At 43.2% G+C, this 22855-nt stretch overlaps 1 protein-coding gene across 1 annotated transcript in view; it reads right to left on the reverse strand.

The window, feature by feature from the left end:
- exoc6b (exocyst complex component 6B) overlaps nucleotides 1-22168 on the reverse strand; it is a 69894-nt gene extending 47726 nt beyond the window's left edge. Inside the window, exons 1-9 of the mRNA XM_063900691.1 lie at nucleotides 22033-22168; nucleotides 15868-16033; nucleotides 15721-15768; nucleotides 15536-15626; nucleotides 15355-15400; nucleotides 14251-14455; nucleotides 7155-7334; nucleotides 3722-3790; nucleotides 283-366 (exon numbers count right to left, since the gene is read on the reverse strand). Of these exons, the coding sequence (XP_063756761.1) occupies nucleotides 283-366; nucleotides 3722-3790; nucleotides 7155-7334; nucleotides 14251-14455; nucleotides 15355-15400; nucleotides 15536-15626; nucleotides 15721-15768; nucleotides 15868-16033; nucleotides 22033-22124 (981 nt within the window). The 5' untranslated portion in view covers nucleotides 22125-22168. The remainder of the gene's footprint in view (nucleotides 1-282; nucleotides 367-3721; nucleotides 3791-7154; nucleotides 7335-14250; nucleotides 14456-15354; nucleotides 15401-15535; nucleotides 15627-15720; nucleotides 15769-15867; nucleotides 16034-22032) is intronic.
- Nucleotides 22169-22855: the final 687 nt, after the last annotated feature.

Below are 22855 nucleotides of genomic sequence, written 5' to 3' on the forward strand. Positions count from 1 at the left end.
ATAATAACAATTACAGCCAAATAGCATAAATATTGCATAAAACAACAAACTAAATGCATCAAATTCAACCTAAAAGTTGCATCAGAAAACCTGTAATGCAGTAAGAATCCAAAACTAGATGAACTGTCTTTATTAATACATTTAAGGCTTAAAAAACATCCTTTTGATTGATTCTGATTGCAATACCAGTAGCAGGATAAGCAATAGATTAAGGAGTGTGTGTGCAGGTGTGAGTTAGGAGTGTGTGGACATAAAGGGTGAGAGTGAGGGTGAGGGTCATACCATGTTAGAGTGTGGCTGCAGCACGAGGCGAGCCTGTTTCCTCCGCTGCTTTCTGTAGTAGTTCTCAAACACATCACGCAAACCCTACAACACAGAGGACAGTGAGTGTGTGAGTGTGAGTGTGTGTGTGTGTGTGTGTGTGTGTGTGTGTGTGTGTGTGTGTGTGTGTGTGTGTGTGTGTGTGTGTGTGTGTCAGAGGTCTTTGATCAGCAGTTGGGCTGGCGTCGCTTGTCTCGACATCAAAACTAAAAACATACAGAAGCAGTTTGTTCTTTTTTTTTTTAAACTCGACCACCTCCTATCTTTTCCTTCCATTACACAAAAGCTCCCCCCCCCCCCCCCCCCCACACACACACACACACTTTCTCTCCTTCTCTTATCTCCCCCTCTGATGTGGGAGAAACATGTGTCCTATCTCCAGTCCTGACCAGAGCCCTTAGTGAGCTCGAGATAAAGTTCTGGGCTGAAACCCCATACCCACACCCACACCCACACACACACACACACACACACACACACACACACACACACACACACACACACACACACACACACACACACACACACACATGATAAGAGGCAGTAAGATAGAGGAATAAAAATAGAGACTCTTTTTCTGTTTTACTCACTTTTACATTTTCAAATAGCCGTTTAACCGAGGTAAAAAAGAGAGAGTAGAAACCAGTATTTATTTAGTAAAATGTTTCATATACCTTTAATATATAAGATGCTCTGACCTGAAGAAGGTTAGGTCTTCAGGTCAGATGTGTGTTTTGTTTGTCTGTTTTTTCAGCAGGATTTCAGCAAAACACCTGGCTTTATTCTCCTGAAGCTAAGTGAAAGGACGAAGGACGGGTCAAACTTTATAACCGCTCGGACCCACATTAACCCTCAAACAATGGCTATTCAGTCCAGAGATAAAGGTCCAAATACAGAGCAATAAAACACACCTCAGAGCCAGAGAGTGTGTGGTAGCAGGAGGAATCTGACTGGTCGTAATCTGTGTTTTGGAAAGTCCTTTATACTTCTTTAATTCCCTCTCTGACCCTCAGCGAACAATGTGTACTCAACACACCCTGAACTCTGCCCCCCCCCCCCAGAGAGAGAGAGAGGTGAAGTACAGGCCTGATACTGAGTGTGTGTGTGTGTGTGTGTGTGTGTGTGTGATTGCTGCAATGTCACTAGAACAGCAGAGGCCAAGAGAGAGGTGAAGTACAGGCCTGATACTGAGTGTGTGTGTGTGTGTGTGTGTGTGTGTGTGTGTGTGTGTGTGTGTGTGTGTGTGTGTGTGTGTGTGTGTGTGTGTGTGTGTGTGTGTTTTATTGGTCATAATAATCCAGTGTATCGAAGCTGAAATAAATGCAATAGTGGTGTGCAGATCACCATCAAGGAAAAGCAACCGATCCCAGAGACTGCGCTGAGCCCCAGCTGCTGCTTCCCTCTCCTCCCTGCACCGTAACACCGTGTTTACATTGATCGCAACTCCGTCCACATTTCTCAACATGCGGCACGTGTGCCAGCGCAACAAAGGAGTATTGTTCGAGGAGCTGGACTACGGCTGGAAAACCGTGGACTTTAAACAAGGAAAAGAAAAGGAAAGGATGGATAGAATAAAAAGAGGGAGAGAGAGAGAGGGAGAGAGGAGGGAGTCTTGATTGCAAATGGGATTCCACGTCCAGCTTTACTAGAAAAATAAATGAAACGGTTACATGCGCGTGCCTGTGGAAGCACGAGTCGCTCTTATTTAACTATCAAACTCTAAGCGTGTGTGTGTGATTTTTCCAGTCGATCCTCGCCGCCCAATAACGACAAACTGCTCGACATTTTCTTTTCTTTTCTAATGGTAAATCCACCTCTCTGCCCAATGACCTGTCACTCAAACTGCCACAACAACACTAATGGATACAGCAGTTTCCTGTGTGTGTGTGTGTGTGTGTATGTGTGTGTGTGTGTGTGCGCACTTGAGAGAAAGAGTGACCTCTGAGGTGAAGAGGTCAGACCTTTCAACACCTTCCCGAGGTTTAACACACTCTTTTCTCCTCCGTCTCTCATCTTATCTCGTGTTCCCTCCCTGCCCTTCCCTCCCTCCCCTTGTAGTCTCCCCCCCGTCCCTCTAATCTCTCTCCCTCTGTGTTGTGTTTGCACCCTCGTCTTCCTGTTTTTGCCCCTTTAACCTCACGGTGACCTCTCTCCCCGCTGCTTATCGGTCGATTCACTTTGTCCTTAAACTCTTTACTCCCTGTATCTCTCACCCCTTTACCCTGACTCTAACCTCACTCTCCCTTTCTGCTCCCCCCTCCTCCAATCGCTCGTTCTTTCTCTCCTTCCTGTCAAAGTTCATGCACTTCCTGTTCCCCTTCAAAACGAGCCCCTCCATCACACACACACACTGAGTAGAAACAGTCGACCCTCTTGCTGTTTTGGCCCGGTCACACACACACCATATGTGGAACTAACCCAGTCATGGCCCAGTCAACACCTTCATCCATGTCGCATTCGCTCTCACTGAGATCACACACACACACACACACACACACACACACACACACACACACACACACACACACACACACACACACACACACACACACACACACACACACACACACACACACACACACACACACACACACACACACACACACACACACACACACACACACACACACACACACACACACACACACACACACACACACACACACACACACACACACACAAGGTCGGAGAGAAGCCAGACTCGAGGCCTCATCTCTTTAGGGTCTGGAAAACATTCTTCAAAATAAAAACCTTCAAATAAACTTTGACTTGATGCGTAAGATCTGGCTTCTCATGAGGAAGGAAACTGCCTTTAAAATGTGTGTTTTATGATATGTATTCTTCTCCTCCTTCGTCATGTGTGTTATTAAGTATGGACATTAACCTCCGAGTCAAAAACTGGACTGGGTGCTTCATAGAGGGACAGATTTCCCCGTAAAATGTTAAAGTGATGCCAGGAGTCAATCTCTCTGTTGGTCAGAAAGGGTTTACTGAGTCCAGAGATATGGAGATGGGGTCAGATGTCTGGTCAGACTGCAGAGACAGCTTACGGAGAATAAATAGGGGATGGATGTCCGGTGGGTCTGCCGGGGGACGAGTGGCAGGCAGCAGGCTGACTCTGAGACTGAGATTTCTGATCCTTTCTTTTACTCTCCTTTTTTCTGGAGAGGAAGTAAAGAAACTCTGGATTTATTTGCTGTTTGAGTTGCAATAAATGACTCAGCAGCTTCAAGACATGAAGGAGCTATTATTTCACACTTCGCTCAAATGCAGGAGTTTCATTGGAAAGTGGACGGGGCCTAATTTAAGTGACGTTAGTGCTTCAACTGGAGGTGTGTGGATTAAGAAGGAAAACACAGCTGAGGTGGAGGATCAGAGGAGATAGAGTTATGACACTCACCAGCACAGTGTAGATGTGCAGACAGCGGTAAACGGGAGAGAAGTCCACCAAGTCCTGAGCTCCTGGGACCTGAGGAGAACAGAATGAAGACCACAACTTTATTGTTCTTCACTCAGTGACAACATGTAACGTGCCATGTAAATGAAACCAAGTGGAGACAGAAGGAAGGATTTCTTCAGAACATTTAACACAAGTGATTCCTGCCCTTCCAACAAAGGGTCCCAATGAAAGTGTGCTTGAAGTGGTTTTGTGGCGAAACCATTTATTAGAAAGCAAAACGAAGTATTTAGTTTGTTGGTTTTCTGGTTAATTCTTAGCTTTACTGTGATTTACAGAGAAAGCACGGGAAACAAACGGAAGAAATTATTCCGCAGCACTTCATTACTTCGTCTTGAAGTTCTCTTACCGTCCTACATTCCTCTCCATCCTCCCTTCCCACATCCTACCCAACAACACAGTGGCTATTTACCCATTTTCACACACACACACAGACACACACAGTAAGAAAAACCATGTGACCTCTTGCTCTTTGGAGTATGCTTTCTGTAAAAATCACACGCTTTGATGTGACCACACAAGCACATGCACACACACACACACACACGCCTGAGACAAGACGAACAAACAAAGAGCACTTAGAGTCTGAGGAGGAGAGGAAGTGAGGAAGATTTGAGGCTGAAGGGATGATGATGGAAAGAGAGGAACGATACAAGTAAAGTTTAAATGTGCAAAAATCGGGGGGGAAATGACAATGAAATATAAGATGAAAAGGTATGGAAGGAGTCGACATGGAACAAAATACAAACTATGCAGAGATAATGGAAACCTTTAAGAAATATGGAAAGGGAGGAAACAACAAACCTGAGGGAATAAAAGTGAAACATAATAAGAGATGAAGCAAAACTGAAACTGAAAGAGAAGCAGAAAAAGGATCATGTGAAACAGAAAAAGGGTAAGACGAGAAACAGACCATAAACAGAAAGATAGGCACACATGCAAAGGAAAAAGACAGAAAACTGAGATAAAAGAGACCCTTAAAAGTGGAGAAAACTAGAAAACTTAGGGAATGAAAGCAATGAAAACATAAGGAGGGAGGAAGAGATAAAGAGCGAAAGAAAACCTCTAAATACAAAGAAGCTGAGAGAGGGAGAAGCAAAAACAAATGGGAAAAGAGGAGCAGAAAAGGGATAAAGAGAACAAACCATATCCAGAAAGATAGACACACATGCAAAGCTAGAACGCTATAAAAGAGACCCTTAAAAGTGTAGAAAACATGAAGACTCAGCAAAGACAAGACCTGGAATTAAATCAAATTAAACAAATAATAGAACAGAAGAGAAAAGGAGCAAGAGAAGACCTGAGAATAAGGAAACGGCAAATAACAGTGAAGAAAGACAGAAGCAGAAACAGCAACGATGGATCATAAACAGAAAGCTGGGATAGAAAACATGAAAACTGAGCAGAGACAAGACCTGGAAGTAAAGGATCAAGAAAAGGGCTAAAAAAACAGCCAAAGGAAGCAGAAAAAGCAGCGACGGTCAGAACAGGACAACAAAGGGGGGGTAAAAATAGTCCTCTGAGACTGTAAGTGCAGGGAGGGGAGAGACATGGCAGCGATGGCGTGAGGAGACGGGATGCCGACGGTTGGCATCGCCGCAGCCATCGGGCGCCAACGCGGCCGTAACCTTGGCTACCGCGGGGTCAGGCCTTTGTTCGAAGCCAAGGTCTTCCCGTGAAGAAGGTTGAGGCGAGTTTACAGGACGTAAGTAAGCCGAGAGGAGGGGGGGGGACGACAGGGACCTCGGGAACAGAATGGCAGCGATGGGGGTGACAAGTTCAGCTCCATTCTCCGGCTCCTCATTGTGCGGCGCTTTTTGCCTTGAGTGTGAACAACAAAGCTGATCCCGTGAGGGGGGACGCGAAGAGTTCAGTGCTTTGTTTCTGAGGAGTTTCTACAAGTTCACCTGGTGGGTAAACATGTTACTGATACACTCAAACAAACTACAGTTCAGCCGATTCTGTGGTCATGTGTCCAGTGAAAATCAGACGAAATCACATTTTTAATCCTCATTTCTGACCTTTTCCTCACGTCATGTCACTTTTATGTATCAATATAAATACTGAATGATCTCTTACAACCCTGGCATACACGCATCTGTAGCCTGGTAGCATTTAATTAAACAAGAAATCCAAATGAGCTACTTAACAAAAATAACTTTACTGGAGATATTGGAGAAAAATATAGTTTAAGGCACTAAAACAACCGCATTCCTTTAACTCTTTATGTTGGACGATAGTTTATAAATGTTGTATTAAAGAAGACTTTAAATCTAAATATTGAGATCAAAAAGGTTATAAATTAAGTCGAAATGTGGGCCATTTTTTTCATAGACTTCTATCAAATCTGACTGTATTGAGTGAATGTTCTACTTTCAGACCCACAAGTTGCTGCTTGGATGCATTGTTATATTGCCAACAACCAATCAAAAAATTAATGGGATTGATGTCGGGGAATTTAAGGTCATGAAACTCCAACCCTTCCTGAATATTTCATTTGAAATAAGACACAGAAGGACAGATGAAATTCTTTGTTTTCCAATTCATTTCTACACGTTCACTTTAAGAACCGTCTGTAAACACGCTTTGATACATCACCCTAAAGCACACACTGCTTTATTGTTTATTATACTCAATGAAGAAGACTTGAAACTAGAGTTCGAGACCATAAACTGTTGGATCTTGGGAGAAAATATCACTTAAAGGCACTTTAACAATCTATAGTTCGACGCCTTTAAGCAGTTTTACTGTTTATTTTACACTCATTTGGACCTTAATTTATAAAATGAACATAATTCTGTACATGAAGAAGACTTGAAACTAGAGATTGAGACCATAAGAGGTCATACATCGAGTGGGAAGTAGGGTGGTTTTCTCAGACTTCTATACAATCGTACACCCGAACGATATTAGAGAGAACGTTACTTAAAGGTACTCATCTCTGATTAGTTGAAGACTTGAAACTAGAGTTGGAGATCATAACATCTGAAGTAAATGGTTAACTGGGTTAATAAATCAATTAAGAAGTAAGGTCATTTTCTCATAGACTTCTAAAATTCAGACTTCTTTGAGGATTTTTTCCCGGTAGGAAAAAAATGAACATCATGCTTTACTTGAAGAAGGCTTGAAACTGGAGATTGAGACCACAACAGGTAATAAATCGAGTGGGAAGCAGGATTGTTTTCTCATAGACTTCTATACAGTTGTACATCTGAACGATATTTAAGAGAAAGTTACTCATCTCTAATTGGTTGTTGGCCTGAAACAACCAATTAGAGATGAGTACAGATTATATAAATGATGGATGGAGACAGAAGGACAGATTCAATGCTTGCATGTGTTGGTGGTTGTGTGTGTGTGGTTGTAGTTCTCTCACATCATCCTCCTCCTCCTCCTCTTCATCGTCCACGTCCAGAATGCCAGAGTCCTGTTCGGACACCGGGCTGCCACCGTGTCCGTCGATGTCCGTCACGGCTGCCTCCTTTCTGTTGCGACGTCCAAACAGGCCCCTCGGCTGCGAGGACACGGAGCTGTCCAACGAGCGCTGGAGCTTAGCCTGAAACACAACAACACAGAGGTCAACATCAAGCCTTGGCGATCAGCTTGTGTTCACTTATTTCCTAAATGTCCTTGAACACGTTTGAAATGCCACCGAGAAGGAAGGGGAACTTGTTGCGTTCGGCTATTGGCGCGACTTCAGAGCAGCGAAAGCTCTTTGATTTTTAAGCGTCTTGACACCAAAACCAGATGTGTTCGGATAACAATGAGTCTGAAATCTGACTCCATTGTGAGTCGATTTCACTTTAAAGGACGAGGAATAATAAATAACAAATAACAAAAAGGGAACAACAGTGAGCAGTAACGGCTCGTTTTTGACCCGATTCCTATCGTTCCAGGAAAAGCTTAGACACTGCGGATGATGAGCTCACTGGCTTAGACCTTTTGAGGGAAAACCTGCCACTCCTTGTCCCGTGACAAAAAAACCTTGGAAAAGACCTATAAAAAGGGACAAGATTACACCAGAGGGAGAGTCTCAAGACAGGAAGGGAAGAACAGGAAGGATGAAGAGTCAATGGATCCCAAAAACAACAAAGCACATAAAATTAGGACTTGAAAGGGAAGACAAGGACATGTTTATTTGACCCGTGCTTTTAAGTTTCAAATCCTTAATTCAAATGTGGGATTGCTAGAAAAAAATCTAAGCTAATGAGTGCTACGTTTCTGCATCATTTTAGCACAGAATTACAAAGATGGAAAGGAAAATGGGTAAAGTATAGAACCCTATAATAAGGTTTACAGTGTTAATATTGTGTCCATTCTTTTATTTGTATTATTATTATTACTAGTACTTCTTCTCGGATTTGTCAACTGTTGTGTATTTCATTTATGTACGTAGATGTGTTGACTTTGTTATGTATGCTTTGTGAATAATTTCATAAAATGCAAACAAAAATAAATCTAAAAATACAAACGGTTAAAAAAAGGAGAAGAAGAATTCATCCAAAACTTCTAATAAATCTCTATTTGAAATATATTTATATAGATGCATAAGCAGAAAACATTTCACGGGTGTAGTCTTTATCCTTTTGGTAAAAATACCCAATAAAAGACACGTACAAATGGAGTCCATAAAGAAGGATTTTTCTGCAGGACAATGGGACGTTATATTTAAAATCTGATGAATGGAAATGATGCACGGTTACCAAAAACAAACAGAAATCAACAGGAAGTCTTGGTTGGTGATTAATGAGCGCTTGTATCCAACACAAAATGAAAACAGAAGTCATGTTTCTAAAGGTGATTTCCAAGTCCACGTCTGAAGGAAATCATCATTTTCTATTTCTGTACTCGACAGTCAATGAAGGAAACCTTATTGTTGGAATTCTGTCTCTAATTTTCGCCATTTTTTTAACAAAAACACTCATATCCTAACCAGATGATTAGCTGTTATACAATCAAATGAAACCGTGCAACCAACGCTCGTTCTTTTGACCCCCGTCTTTCACCGCTTAGCCACTAAAACATATCTGTGGGAACATTTGTTTTTAGATCTAAAGAGCATCTTTCCATCCACACCCTTGGGTCCCTTTTGAAAAACCCATGTAGATGCCGCCGCCGCTTCCTCTGTTTGCCGGCGCCGGCACGTAGTCCACCGTTTAGCGCTTTAGTCCATCAATAAATACGTCAGGGACTTTTTGCGCCCTTTAATGAGAAAACCTGGTGTTCATAGGAGGGTGGGACTGTGCACCAACCCGGATAAAAAACACAATCTCAACGATGGCGGACGAACACAATGCCATCTTTGATCTGATGCCCACAATGAGTCATATCAGACAATACGTTCAGGCAGTCGCTGGAAAGTCTCAGCAATAAAGCAAGCAGGTACACACAGGAATGTGACCTCTCTTTTTAGGGGATAAATAGGTGATAAAATCTCCCAAAAACGCCAAGCAACAAGTCTTTTTTTTTTACACTTAAAACTCCCACGATCCATGAGAAAGTTGGAAATGGCACTGACCTCAAAAACACAAAGTGAAGAGTCTTGTTTCGACACTTTCTCTCGTGCGTGGCATTCCTTTCTAACCCGTCGAACGGTCGTTCTCTTTCTTTCCACACAGAAATTAACATAAAGAAACAGCAAGCAGGACATATAAAAGCATCTCGGACGTCAGCACCTACGTCAGATAACTGCACTTAGCGCCTTTTCTTGCAGGTGGATGTGTGTCCCGAGGTATCCACCGGCTTATACCGACGTCTGTTTGCAAATAGAAAAACCCTTCTTTTTCACCCCCCGTCTTTTGTGGCGTTTCTCTTCAGGAGACGGCATTTCGGTGTGCCACTTGAGGCTCGAGTGCGGGAATGTGCGTCATCTGTTGCGCACACAAGCTCGTAGAGAGGGAAACATGGGATAATAGAAAGGGGGATAAAGAGAAGAAGTGGAGGAAAAGAAGGCGAAAGGAGTAGGTGTTGAAGAGGGATGGGAAGGCATGTGGATTAAAGTTGACCACACTGTTATAAATACTGGCTAAACTGCTCTTAATATGTTCTGAAATTATCTGATGTTACACCGTGGCAACACCAGATTAAAATGAGCTTCACTGACAAACTCAAATGGGTATATTTGAGCCAGTTAGTCAAGTTAATGCATCATTTCATCACAGAATACAGATGCATCCGAAAGTGTCTATTTTAAATATGTTGATATCGATGCATCAGCAGAAAACATTTGACGGGCGTAGCGTTTATACTTTTGGTAAAGATGCCCACTATAAGACTGGAGATGCAGTCCATAAAGAGACTTCAAGGCGATACAGCGTGAAAACAGACCAGTGTTGCAAGGGTTTAAAAGCAGCAGGACCAAAGCACACACGTGGTCTTTGCATATGCATTGAAAAGCAATCCCAGATCGAGTCAAAGCACCCTAAAATATAAATATAAACCTGGCTCTGCAGAGAGAAATACTCGGGATTAAATGACTCGATCCCCACTATAGATCACTTTTTGGCAGGCGCACCCCGAACCAGGAATAATGGTGTCCGATGGCAGTGAACTGTGGAGCATTATTCTGCAGCCACACACACACACACACACACACACACACACACACACACACACACACACACACACACACACACACACACACACACACACACACACACACACACACACACACACACACACACACACACACACACACACACACACACACACACACACACACACACACACACACACACACACACACACACACACACACCGGAGCGACGGTCCAGTTTCCCCGTGATGGTTCAATACAGCGACTCAGCGCGTGTCCTGCCACCCCGCTGCACGCACACGCATGTGTGTGTTCAGTAACTAGATACAGGTAATCAATCTTCTTCCACTTCACAGAGCCTGCAATCTGTTTCCCATTAGAGTGTGTGTGTGTGTGTGTGTGTGTGTGTGTGTGTGTGTGTGTGTGTGTGTGTGTGTGTGTGTGTGTGTGTGTGTCTCTCTCTACTGAATGCACAGCAGAAGCTCTGAACTTGTCCTCTCTGCTGGAAGTGAGCGAGGGAGTCGAGATGGAAAGATGAGGAGATGGAAAGAGTGGAAGAGAGGGAGACGTGTTGGGAGAGAGGGAGAGAGAGGGAGAGAGAGAGAGAGAGAGAGAGAGAGAGAGAGAGAGAGAGAGAGAGGGAGAGAGAGAGGGAGGGAAATGACAGATGACAGGAGGGTTGATGACAGAAACTCCTCTAATATGTCCTATTTTCATCGGTCTTCTTTATCTTGTCCTCCTCTCCTTCTCATGTCCCTCCTGATGTGATGAAGTATGATCCAGCTTGAGCCATGAATTCACGAGTCTGAAGGATAACTCGACGCCAAATCATTGCACAAGAGCTTTATGATTCTCAGAGGGCAGGTTTTATAATCACTTCGACAAACTGTTTAATCCCCTCTCAGGTAGAAAACATAGAAACACCAGATTCACGTTTCTAATAATCACCTTTTACATTCTGGATATACCTTCTAGATTTCTCTCGATTCCTTCCTCCTCTCTTTCCCCCGTTTGACTCTTCTTCCTCATGCTTGTTTCCTTTTCCTAATTGACTTCTTTACCACCTAGCTCTCTTTCTTCCCTCTCTGTCCAAACCTTCATCGTGCTCTCCTTCCCATCTCTTCCTCCCTCCTTTGTATTCCTCTTCCCCTACTTTTCCCATCTCTTCCTCTTCTTCACCTCCCCTTGATTCCTTGTTTCCTAATTGCCTTATTCACCACCTTACTAACGTCTTCCTCTATCCATTAAGATAGATCTATACTTACACATATTTCTCTCCAAACTTTTCCCTCGTCTCCCTCTGGTACTCTTCCTCCTAAGCATCCTCTTCGTCACCTCCATTTAATCCCAATTTTCATTTCCCTAGTTTTCTTCTTCCTCCTTGTTCCCTTGACACAGAATATCCTTCTTTCTTAATCATCCTCTTTTGTCTCCTTATTCTCTCATTGCTTCAACACTTTCAGTCTTTACCCTTCATCCCGTCTCTTCTTCTCCTCGTCTTCCTCAGTTCCTACCTATCTTCCTCCTCTTTTCACTTCTCTCTATTCCTGTTTCCTAGTCGACTTCTTCACCACCTTACTCCCATCATCCTTTTCCACACGTCTTCCTTTCCATCTTCTCCCTGTCATCCTCTTCTTCACCATCATTCCCATCTTCCTCTTCTTCACCTCCCTCTATTCCTTGACTTAATATCTTCTTTCTATATCATCCTCCTTTACCCTTTCTTCCTCCTCTCTTTGCCCCTTTTCACAATCCTCATCTTCCTCATCTATTCCTCTATCATTTAACTTCTCCACCCATCTTCCTCCCCCTCATCATCATCCTCTTCTTCTGTTTTGTGGGCATGTGGCAGCAGACAATAGCTCCATTGTGAGCGCTGTTTTCTCCTCCGTCTCCTCCTCCTCTTTCCCCAGATCTATTTATTTTCACATCCTCGGTGAAGCGACGGCAAAGAGAGTTAGGGATAATTTGGAACAGAGCGGGCGAGAGACACACTGTCTGAGAGACGGAGAAGAAAAAAGGGACAAAGCAAAGAAGAGCTTCTGATTCGTGCTCACACACACACACACACACATATAAACACACACTCGCTGATTGAGTGTGAGCGCTGCGAGCCGAGCATCCGATACGTTATAATCCGGGTATCACTGTCCCGGCCGCCGCTCCGCTGGGCTCTCTGTAATCGACCTTGTGATTAGTGGTTAGAGGAGTTAGCTTTTTCAGGGGATTCGCTACGCCTGCGCTGCTCAAACTGCGGCTCCCAGACCCCCCACCTTAGGGTCACCCAGGGGTTCAGGGTGTGTGGGTGCGAAGGGATACATGGACTATTTCCTCAGCGTTTAATGCACTTTTTATACCACATTTTCCCACTTAATCGCCTCCTTTATTGGAAGGTTTTAACCTCCAGATGAGTCTCAAATTAGGAGGAAAACTAACAAAAAGGGTCTGTTAGGTCTCCTAATTCTTCAAATGTTAGGTAAAGATATGCAAAAGATATTCCCTTATTTGGTATTTTAATGACAAGCCCTTTCCAACATCTTACTTAAAAATCTCATAGGTGTTCAATTGGTTTCAGATCTGGTGACTTACTACATTGTCGTCCAAATCAAATCATTAAGTGACCCCTATTGTCCTTCTTTATAGCACCAGTCGACCCTTAGACTAAATATAAAGTGCAATCCCGGATCAAATGTGAGTTAAAGGGTCTTTAAAGCATCTTCAGGGGTTGTCATGTTAGGGTAAAGGTCCTTTCCCTTGCCTCTTATCTTAATATGGACGTTGCAAAAGGAGCTACTGTGATGCAGACTTCATCTGTTAATACAGAGTCTTATTTCTCTCTAAAAGGGAACAGTCATGCAAATTTGATGCATGCAAGAGGACCTTTAAATCACTGGGCAACCACAAAACTGCATGCTTTGAATTAAGAGTGAGAAGTGATCCTTTAGTGACACCTACAGGAGGAAATAAATACCAAAATCTGCAGGAAATCATCACTGATGCATAGTCTCCTTAGATCAGAGTTCTGAAATGCAAATTAAATGCCATTCCTGTTGTTTTTAAAGTGTGTATTATGATGATCAATGAGGTAAATGTACATCTGTTTGCTGTCTTACACACTGATGGAGCTTCTGTGTAAAGTGCTGGTCATCTGGAGGAATTTGAAGTTTAACCTCTTGCCGGAAATGTGGACTTTTTGGATGATTTAACATCAAATCCTAAAAAAGAAAGACCCTCTGTAGCTCCTGAGCAACATAAGCCTACTACAGGAGAGATAATGGGGAAGATATGTGGGCAGCAAAGCATCTCAGAGCTAATGCTAGCATGCACTGATTGCTAAACATCGAGCTTTCTGAGCAGAGGAAGTCGAGATCAGAGTGCACGACACAGCGGACCGTGCAGCCGCCTTTCTCCGAGTCTCCATCCGCTCATCTGTCTGTCGTCGACCCCCCACTCCTCAAAACCCACGGAGCAGCATTCCCAAAATAATGGAGGCACACACAAATAAACAAGAGGCCTCACTCTGAGCCGTGTGGATACCGCAAGAGAACACACACACACACACACACACACGGTCGTATATATAACTTCCTCGGCCTCGGCAACACAGAAAAACTATTAGGTAAGTGCTGAAAGGCAGTGTGTGTGTGTGTGTGTGTGTGTGTGTGTGTGTGTGTGTGTGTGTGTGTGTCCTGCAGCGCATGCATGCTTGTTTACTGGCAGAGGAACCACAGACACACACACACACAGACACAGAGGCTGCTTCCGATTAAGAAGAGAGAAAGACATGATGAAGAACAATTGTGGTCTGAAGGCCGATAGACACACTTATCAGCTCACTCACACACACTCGCGCTATTCCGTGTGTGTGTGTGTGTGTGTGTGTGTGTGTGTCTGTGTCTGTGTTTGTGTGTGTGTGTGTGTGTGTGTGTGTGTGTACCTGTTTGATGGCGGTCTCTCCGATCTTGTCCGAATGTTTCCGGATGCTCTCCAGGAAGTCTCGGAGCTGCGTCATGGCCGTGTCGCGGATCTGCGTCCTCAGCTTGGGGATGTTCTCAGCCATGATGGAGCAGAACCGGTACTGACCCGCCCGGGGGAGACACGTGAGCTCCAGTTTCTCCAACGTCCGCAGCGCCGGGTAGTACCTGACACACACACACACACACACACACAGACACACACAGAATTGTATTATTAAAATAGTGGAACAACTGTCACGAAACCCAGAGACCCCTGGGATGAAAAAATGATCCTGATTCTGATTACATTTTTCCTATGCCTTATTTTGATTTCGTGCAGCTTCCAGCTAAACCAGTGAGTTGTGGTTACAGGAGGAGACACTCGAACACACACACGGCAATAAAACACAGTCCTGGCTGTCAGATGCATGACTAAAAGCGAGCAGAAACACATCAACAAACACACACGGAGAAACAGATACACCTCAGCGATATTTGGCAACACTCCACTCCACTGCATGTCACACATACACACACACTTTCTCTCCGTTGGCTGACCTCTCCCCGCTCTCTGCAGCCGCGGGACAGAGAGGAGTACAAAAACACAAACAAACGACAAATTTATGAGCAGCCAGACTCCTGTCTGCAGGTCAGGAAGAGGGCAGGGAGGAGAGAGACAGAACGAAGGGGTTTATTTCCCAGATTTAAAGCGCTCTGGCTCCACCTAGTGGCTGAAACACTCGTCAAAACTACTCCGAACAGAATACAGACATCACACATGCATGGGTTTTGGATACAATTAGTTCTTCAATGTCTTAAACCAGACACTACTCTGAACAAATCCAGAGTCAACTTCCTATCCGATAAGTCATTCAACGCCTCAACAGACAATGATCATAGCCAAGAAGCAGCACCGTTAGACCCCCTCTTCCCCTGCTGCAGGATTTACTTTAAAGTGACCCTGAGACCTCAATTTACAAACCTTTAATAGGAGAAAATATCCTCCACACGCCCAATGTTTGATACTTAATTTAAGAGGAAAAACTCATATGTAACCCTGCAAAAATACAGAATAATGAGCTCACCTTTTGGCCCTCATCTGCTCCTGAAGTCTGCTGTACATCTCCAGGACTGGAAGAAAGATATGAGGGATAAACTCTTTGGTTTAAGAACAGGAGTGATCTTGTTGAGGTAATAAACATGCAGTAAGACAATGAAGATGAGCCCAAAAGTATTCCAGGGCACAACACACTCAGTTCTTGTTACCTGGTAAGCAGTGCGACAGTTTATCTATGGTGGACGCGATGTTCCTCTGCTGCACTCGACACTTCTGCAGCTCCTCCATAGAGCCCATGAGCTGAGAAGGAGGAGGAAGAAGAGGAGAGGAAGCATTAGCTGAGAAGACTCCAGAAAAAAAGTCCTGATTGTGTTGATATTTGTGAACCAGTTACCTCTTTGCCTTCGTCCTGAAGATGCCTGTTAGTCTCAGTGACCTGACTCTGAAGGAGGAAAACAATGACAGCTTTTACCTTCTGTTTGTCCTTCAACATCGAGCTCTAAACCTCTTAATTGTGAAGCAATTTACGTCGGTCCGTTACCTTGAGTTTCTGTGCCTCCCCCCGCACTTTGAGCAGCTCGGTGATGGAGTCGACGAAGCCCTGGAAGTGGTGGTTACACATCTTCTCGATCTCCCGGTCGTGGTTCCTGATCCGGACGTCCAGCTTCTCCACGAAGAGGCCATGCTCCCGACCGTCGTACACCGACCTGGAGGGAAACACAAACACGGGTAAGAAGGAGCAGATTGTTTTTAACTCATCTGACCTTTAGGATCGCTTCAGAGATTCTCATTTTATGCTCAATAATGGCATTTTCATTTTTGAAACGGGTGCAGTTATAACATAAGTCCACCAGGGGGAGGTATTGTCTTTTGCTTGTTTTGACCTTTTGATTTTCTTCTCAAATTTCTGGATTTTTATTGAAATGTTTTCTTTTAAAAATTCACACTTTTTGTTTCCCAATTTTTTCCCGTGTTTATTTTCTCTCCAAATTAAAACTTTTTTGAATTTCCCACAATTTCTTCTAAATGATCACTTCTTTCCTAAAATATCCGACCTGTGCTGCTGCTCCACATTTCCACACATTCATTGATTGCTGTAGCAGCTGACAATGAATGAGGGCAGTGGGGTAGTTTCCACTTCACTGCCTTGCTTAAGGGCATGTCAACAGTAAAGGAAACACCCTGTCCGTGATCTATAACACAGCTGATTACAGTACATAACAGAGTGTGTGTGTGTGTGTGTGTGTGTGTGTGTGTGTGCTTTATGTCACAGCTGATGTCTCGCATGCAGATTTTGAAAAGTAATAGCCTTGTGTACAACCTTCTTCTGTCAGAGCAATCACAGCTTTTCCTGTGTTCTTTCCCTTCCAAAAACACACACACCTGTGTCTGAAATCCCCCTCCCTTCCTCCTGTTGATCAGGAAATGCCCAACTCGTACAATAGAGAGCAGGTCTGACGCCACAAAGGGCTTTCTTTAGACACACACACACACACACTGTCAGAATGCTGGCTGACATCAAACCTGGAAATTCAAAGAAACCAGACACAGCACACATCCAAAATGAATACTGTGAACTACAGGAAAGTGTGTGTGTGTGTGTGTGTGTGTGTGTGTGTGTGTGTGTGTGTGTGTGTGTGTGTGTGTGTGTGTGTGTGTGTGTGTGTGTGTGTGTGTACGAATGTTCGCCAAGGTCCAGAGTCTGTACAACCCCTGCCCTGGACACACATTGTTAAGTCACTGGCTGGAAAATAAACAGAAGTTGTATCATAAATAAGTGAATGAACAAGGATGTAGTACGAACACGAGGAAAATAATCCAGATTATTTTAAAAAGCGGTTGTAGATATTCCAGAGACATGATGTGTTGCATTCTGTGAAACAATAGAGGCTGGCACACTTCAGACGACTTCATTCTCCTGTGAACACTGCTAACACTAGCTGGTGTCCTGACGTGAAACCCTCTCTGTAGGCCTCTTATCTAAAAGAGAGCTCAAATTAGGATAAAGAATGAACACATTTATCAACAATAATCTGACCGACAGCTCAGTGTGCATTCCTTCCAGATGGGTGGATACATATCTTGCATACAACCCCTGTTAACATGCCCTCATTAATCCAGATATAATAATTAATAAGCTACATCCATCAGCAGAGGTGCAGCCTGAGAGAGGACAGAAAACACACTGTAAACAGCTGTGTGTGTGTGTGTGTGTGTGTGTGTGTGTGTGTGTGTGTGTGTGTGTGTGTGTGTGTGTGTGTGTGTGTGACATCGACAGCTGGCTAAATATGATGTTAACCCACTTAAATCGAGCACAGCAACCCCAGAGTGTGCATGATTGAACGTGTGTGTGTGTGTCCCCAAATTCAGACCGATGACTCAGCAGGGTGTGTGCTGTAACAAGCTCATGGCAAGTTACTCCACACGCGCACACACACACACACACACACACAAACACACACACACACACACACAACAGCTCTGCAACGTGGCTGGAATTTAAATTAAAATGACGTTTCGTTTTATTGTTATTTCCAAATGAACACACCGTTACACACACACACTCGAATGGGTGTTTCCTGCAGTGCATCAATGCATTATTCCTGCACTTCCTGCATCATGTCACATGCACCACTATCTTAATGCTTTCTAGTGAGTATAGCGTGTGGCATTGTTGTGCTGTGTCACTGCGCACAGAGCGACTGTAATGAAAGGAGCATCCTGCAGGCCTTACAGCAGAAAACCACATAATGAACACACACACACACACACAAAGGTCCCCTGTCATTAATGGCTGTATGTGAAGCAACTCACTGTTAAACACAGGGTGGAGCTCTCACACACACACACACACCCACACACACACACATACACACTTTAGAGGGAGTTTCTTAGAGTAACTGACAGAGCTTTTCTCCTTTCTCTTGCAGCAGCAGTTGAGCGTTTAGCCAACGCAACACCTTTGTATGAGCCACACACACACACACACACACACACACACACACAGACACACACACACACACTGACACATTCAGCTATTTATGAAGCAACACACACACGCAACACAAATCAGATAACAGCAGGCTTCAAATCTCCTGCAACATCTGATAAAACCGTATATCATTATAGCATAAAGAGGATAAAGCAAACCGTACAAAGTCTAAAGATGCTGCATTAAGAGGATGGTTGGTCTGGATTTTTGAAAAGTTTTAAACTATTATTATGTAATCTCTAAATTGACAATTCATTAAGCTGCATTTCTTATGAATGGGCAAATAAATAGTTAATAGTTGCTATAAACTGAACGCCTTTTGCACAGTATTCTTTTACGCTGGGTGAACGTACTGCTGGATCTTTGGAGATACAATTCATCAAAGTCTAAGACAGCACCCTGAGGTCAATTATTATTATTCATTAATAATAATGCGTTGCCTCTTTAGCATATTTAACTAAATGTAACGGTGTCCTTGGGGGTCATGAAAGGCCCCTAAAATAAAATGTATTCATATTATTAGGTCAGGGTTAGGGCCATAATAATTTCCTTTATCGATTGATTAGCAAAACACTGTTAATCACTCAAATCACTCGTTAGGACCAAAAATAGTTTTCCTACAAACCATCTGACGTTCTTTCTAAATTTCGGCTTTTAAAAATGTCTCATTTTCTCAATTCTTTCCCTCAGAATAATCAGACTTTTCTTGCTAGTTTGTGGTTGTTGTTGTTTTTTTGCAGACAGATGTGTCAGCTGGTTTAGCTGCAGACAGATTTGGTTTCCTCCTACAGAGACAGTGAAAGAAAGTGCTCGGTCATGGGTTCATATCTCTGTCCCTCTGTCATCACTCCTGATTTTAATATCCCAGCTGTCATCATCAGCGTAATTTGAGTGAGTCTCTCCAGATAAATGCTGCTGGAGCAAAGACGAAAAACAAACAGTCACAAATCCTCTGACTGAATATTCATCCTCCTCATATTTTACATATCACAGATCCTGTATGAACCACTTGCTTCAGACACACATTTAAATAACGCTGATAACCTCGAGCATTTCAACTCCTCTCCAAACTGCTTAGCTTTTGGTCATGACGCAACCGATATTTGACTCCAATATGACCGGACAGAGAAGCAGAAAAATCACGAGCACAGAGTCAGAGATAAGTGTGTGTGTTTCTGTGTTTGTACAAGTACAGTAAGTACAGCCACTGCTGGGATTTGTTGTCCGTGCTGATTACTGAGCTGAGTGCTTTTTCAAAGAGTATCCTGACTTTATTTGAAAGTTGGTAACCTGAGGGAGTTTCCTGTCCCTGAGTTCATGTCTGATCAGCTGAGTTATTCTAATTTCAACAAGGAATGCTCCTGCAACCAGCCTCAACCTGCACACACACCTTGGTCCTGGGGAAGTCACTATTAAGCAAGATGGAAGAGGAGGAGGAGGAGAAGACGAAGACGAAGAAGACAGACTTCACCACCACCTTCTTTGAATAATAACACCCTGAATGCTTAAAACATGGGGCTAATTATATTCATATTTTCCAAGTATTTGCAGTTGTATTAACTAATGGTCCTGTTTATCAGACAACATTCAGTCTAAATGGACATTGATGCTCAATTACAGGATGAAATAAGACAAAATCCTTAAAAGAATAAGAATTATTCCTATAAATGTGATCCCCAAACAAGCTAATCGTTCTTTATTCCCAGATAATATTCATGCCAACAAGATCAAATAAATAGCAATCTCCTGGTCTGATATGTATTCCTATTAAAGCTCTCTTTTGAACATCCGTCTGGGCTGAATTTAGCTCGTAACGCCTCTGACAGCTCCAAACATAGAGTGTGTTTTTATATTCAAAGTGTGTGTGACTGTTCACTGGAAACACTGAGACTGTGTGCAACAGAAACAGGAAACTGGAAGAGGTGAAACATCACACAGCGGAGTGTGAGTGAGTGAGTGGGTGGGTGGGTGGGTGGGTGAGTGAGTGAGTGAGTGAGTGAGTGAGTGAGTGAGTGAGTGAGTGAGTGAGTAGTGAAAATATATTCTAGCTGTCAGACCAAGGCATTCAACATCACACACACACTCATACACTCTCACATACACACAGAGGAGAATGTGGCAACCAGAGGTGTCACAGTAAGATGTCAAGTCATGTAAAAAATGGATCTCGAGCGAGCCTACACACACACACACACACACACACACACACACACACACACACACACACACACACACACACACACACACACACACACACACACACACACACACACACACACACACACACACACACACACTTCTCTGCTCACTAACTTCCCATCAGACACAGTAATTTGCCTCGATAACAAGTGTAGGTCTAACTGTTAGGAGGGAATGATGCACACACAGGAGGACAAGCAGAAAAACACACTTGCAATTGGTACACACACACACACACACACACACACACACACACACACACACACACACACATCGTTTACAAGCCTTTAATAGCCCAGTTCCTGCTGCATTTCCCTGTTCATTCACTAACAATTTCCGCTCTGGACAATCAGTTCAAAGACAGCTGGTCAAGGACACGGTTTATTCTGAGAGGGCGACAGTTTTGAATTACCTTACCTATTTAAAACACATTTTACACGGAGAAATTAAATATTTAAGACCATTTAGGGTTTTTGGTTCGTGTGGGGTATGTTTTTAGGTTGTAATGTGTTCAAATAATACAAGAACTCTCTCAAATCATATGTATGAATGATTTATAATGTAAATACTTTATATTCATTGTCCAGACCCCTGTTTGTAGGCTTCCTAAAGCTTATTAGAGTGTCCCATTTCACTCCATTATGTGTTATGATTGTACTTATATTATATTTTAAGTGAAATACACCATATCAGTTGCCAACCAGACTGTCTCCTCTGTATTTCAGGAGGGTGGCAGGTCAAGTCATGCTGCATCCTCCCCCCTACTTACTAATGGGATGTGAAACCATGGAGCCTGCCTGGCACAGACACCAAAATAAACAGAAAAGTCATTCAGTCTGTGAGTGCACTTTCCACTGAATTATTAAGCAACACTCATGAGCATTCAAAACCATGACAGACACCAACCAGTGGCTTTCTGGCTGCAGTATAATGAGGTGTTATCACTGCAAAGGACTCATTCATTTTGTACACAGTCGCACTTGACACTCCTTGATGTATATCTTGGCTTTTGCTCACAACCAAGCAGGCTAAATAGCCAACAAAACACCTTAAAATAAACTATCAAACTCGGGTGACAAATAGAAGAGGCTTGAAACAAAAATAGGGTGATTTTTAGCTAACAAAAACACCCTCCACTCCCACTGTAAGCTCTGACACCAGTGAGCAGAATGTCAATTAGTTAGTTAGCTCAGTTAGCTTAGCTTAAGTTGCTAAAATGTTTTTGGGCTAAGTTGACAAACTTTGGCGGCAAACATAAAAGAAAAATATCAGGTGTAAATTGTTAGACAGTCAGGCATCAGTATGCATGTTTACACACCAGTGACAACAATGCTAATTAGCTAGATAATGTGTTTGCTAAACTTAGCAGAGCTAGCTGTCCGATAATGGACACAGTCAGTTAAAGTTTTGAGTTGCTAACTTGATGCTAATCACAGCTAGCTGAGTGACGCCGGAATTCAGCTGCTTTCCCCGGGGCAAAATCAGGACGAACCCCCGGTGGTGGATTTTACTCACCGGAGGGTCGGTCCGATACAGTTGGTATCGGTGCTCTCGATCTCCCGCAGGATGCGTTCGTGTTCCGCGGCTGTCTCCACACTGGTCGCCATCCTGCATGTTGCTCTGGACGGATCCGAGCCGAGCTGAGCCGAGCCATTGACGTCATGCAGGAGGAACCGGAGGGGTTGGTCCGATGTGATTCACAGGGCAGTCCGGGGGCAGGCGGTGTTTACCTCGGTTTGAAGTACTCATTTGAAATATTACTTCTTCTCCACTACATATTGGGAGCCAACTTTGTACTTTTAGCTCCATTTATTTGAGGGATTTGTTTACCACGGACTTCATAGATTCAGATTTTGACACACAATAAAGGGAACACGTTTATATTTGTTCATTTGGCACAGATTAACCCTTCCTACATCATATTTTAGTAACTAAAACCATAAAGAGTCACATTTTCCAGCTTCTTAAGTGATAAGATTCGCTGCTTTCGCTTTTATCTGAATACTTTGTATTACTTCAATTCTGTTACTTGAAATTGAGTATTCTTACAGTGCGTTAGTAGTACTTTTACTCAAGTAAAGCATCTGAATCCTTTTCCCACCACTGCATACAATGTGATATTAAGTTTAATAGTCTGATATGTACATTTCATACCGAACTTACTCCATAAACATGCTTACATTTGATATTCGGCGTCTATTTTCTTGACTCTTTGTCCTCTTATCGCATGTTTACGGCAGCTTTTTGACCTTAGCACTTAACACCTGTCACTTAAATGTGCAGTATAAACTTGCTTTGAACAAATAGTCAATATCATTAAAAAAAATAAAGGATACAT

This window comes from Eleginops maclovinus, chromosome 14 (assembly GCF_036324505.1).
Source record: "Eleginops maclovinus isolate JMC-PN-2008 ecotype Puerto Natales chromosome 14, JC_Emac_rtc_rv5, whole genome shotgun sequence".
NCBI lineage: Eukaryota > Metazoa > Chordata > Actinopteri > Perciformes > Eleginopidae > Eleginops > Eleginops maclovinus.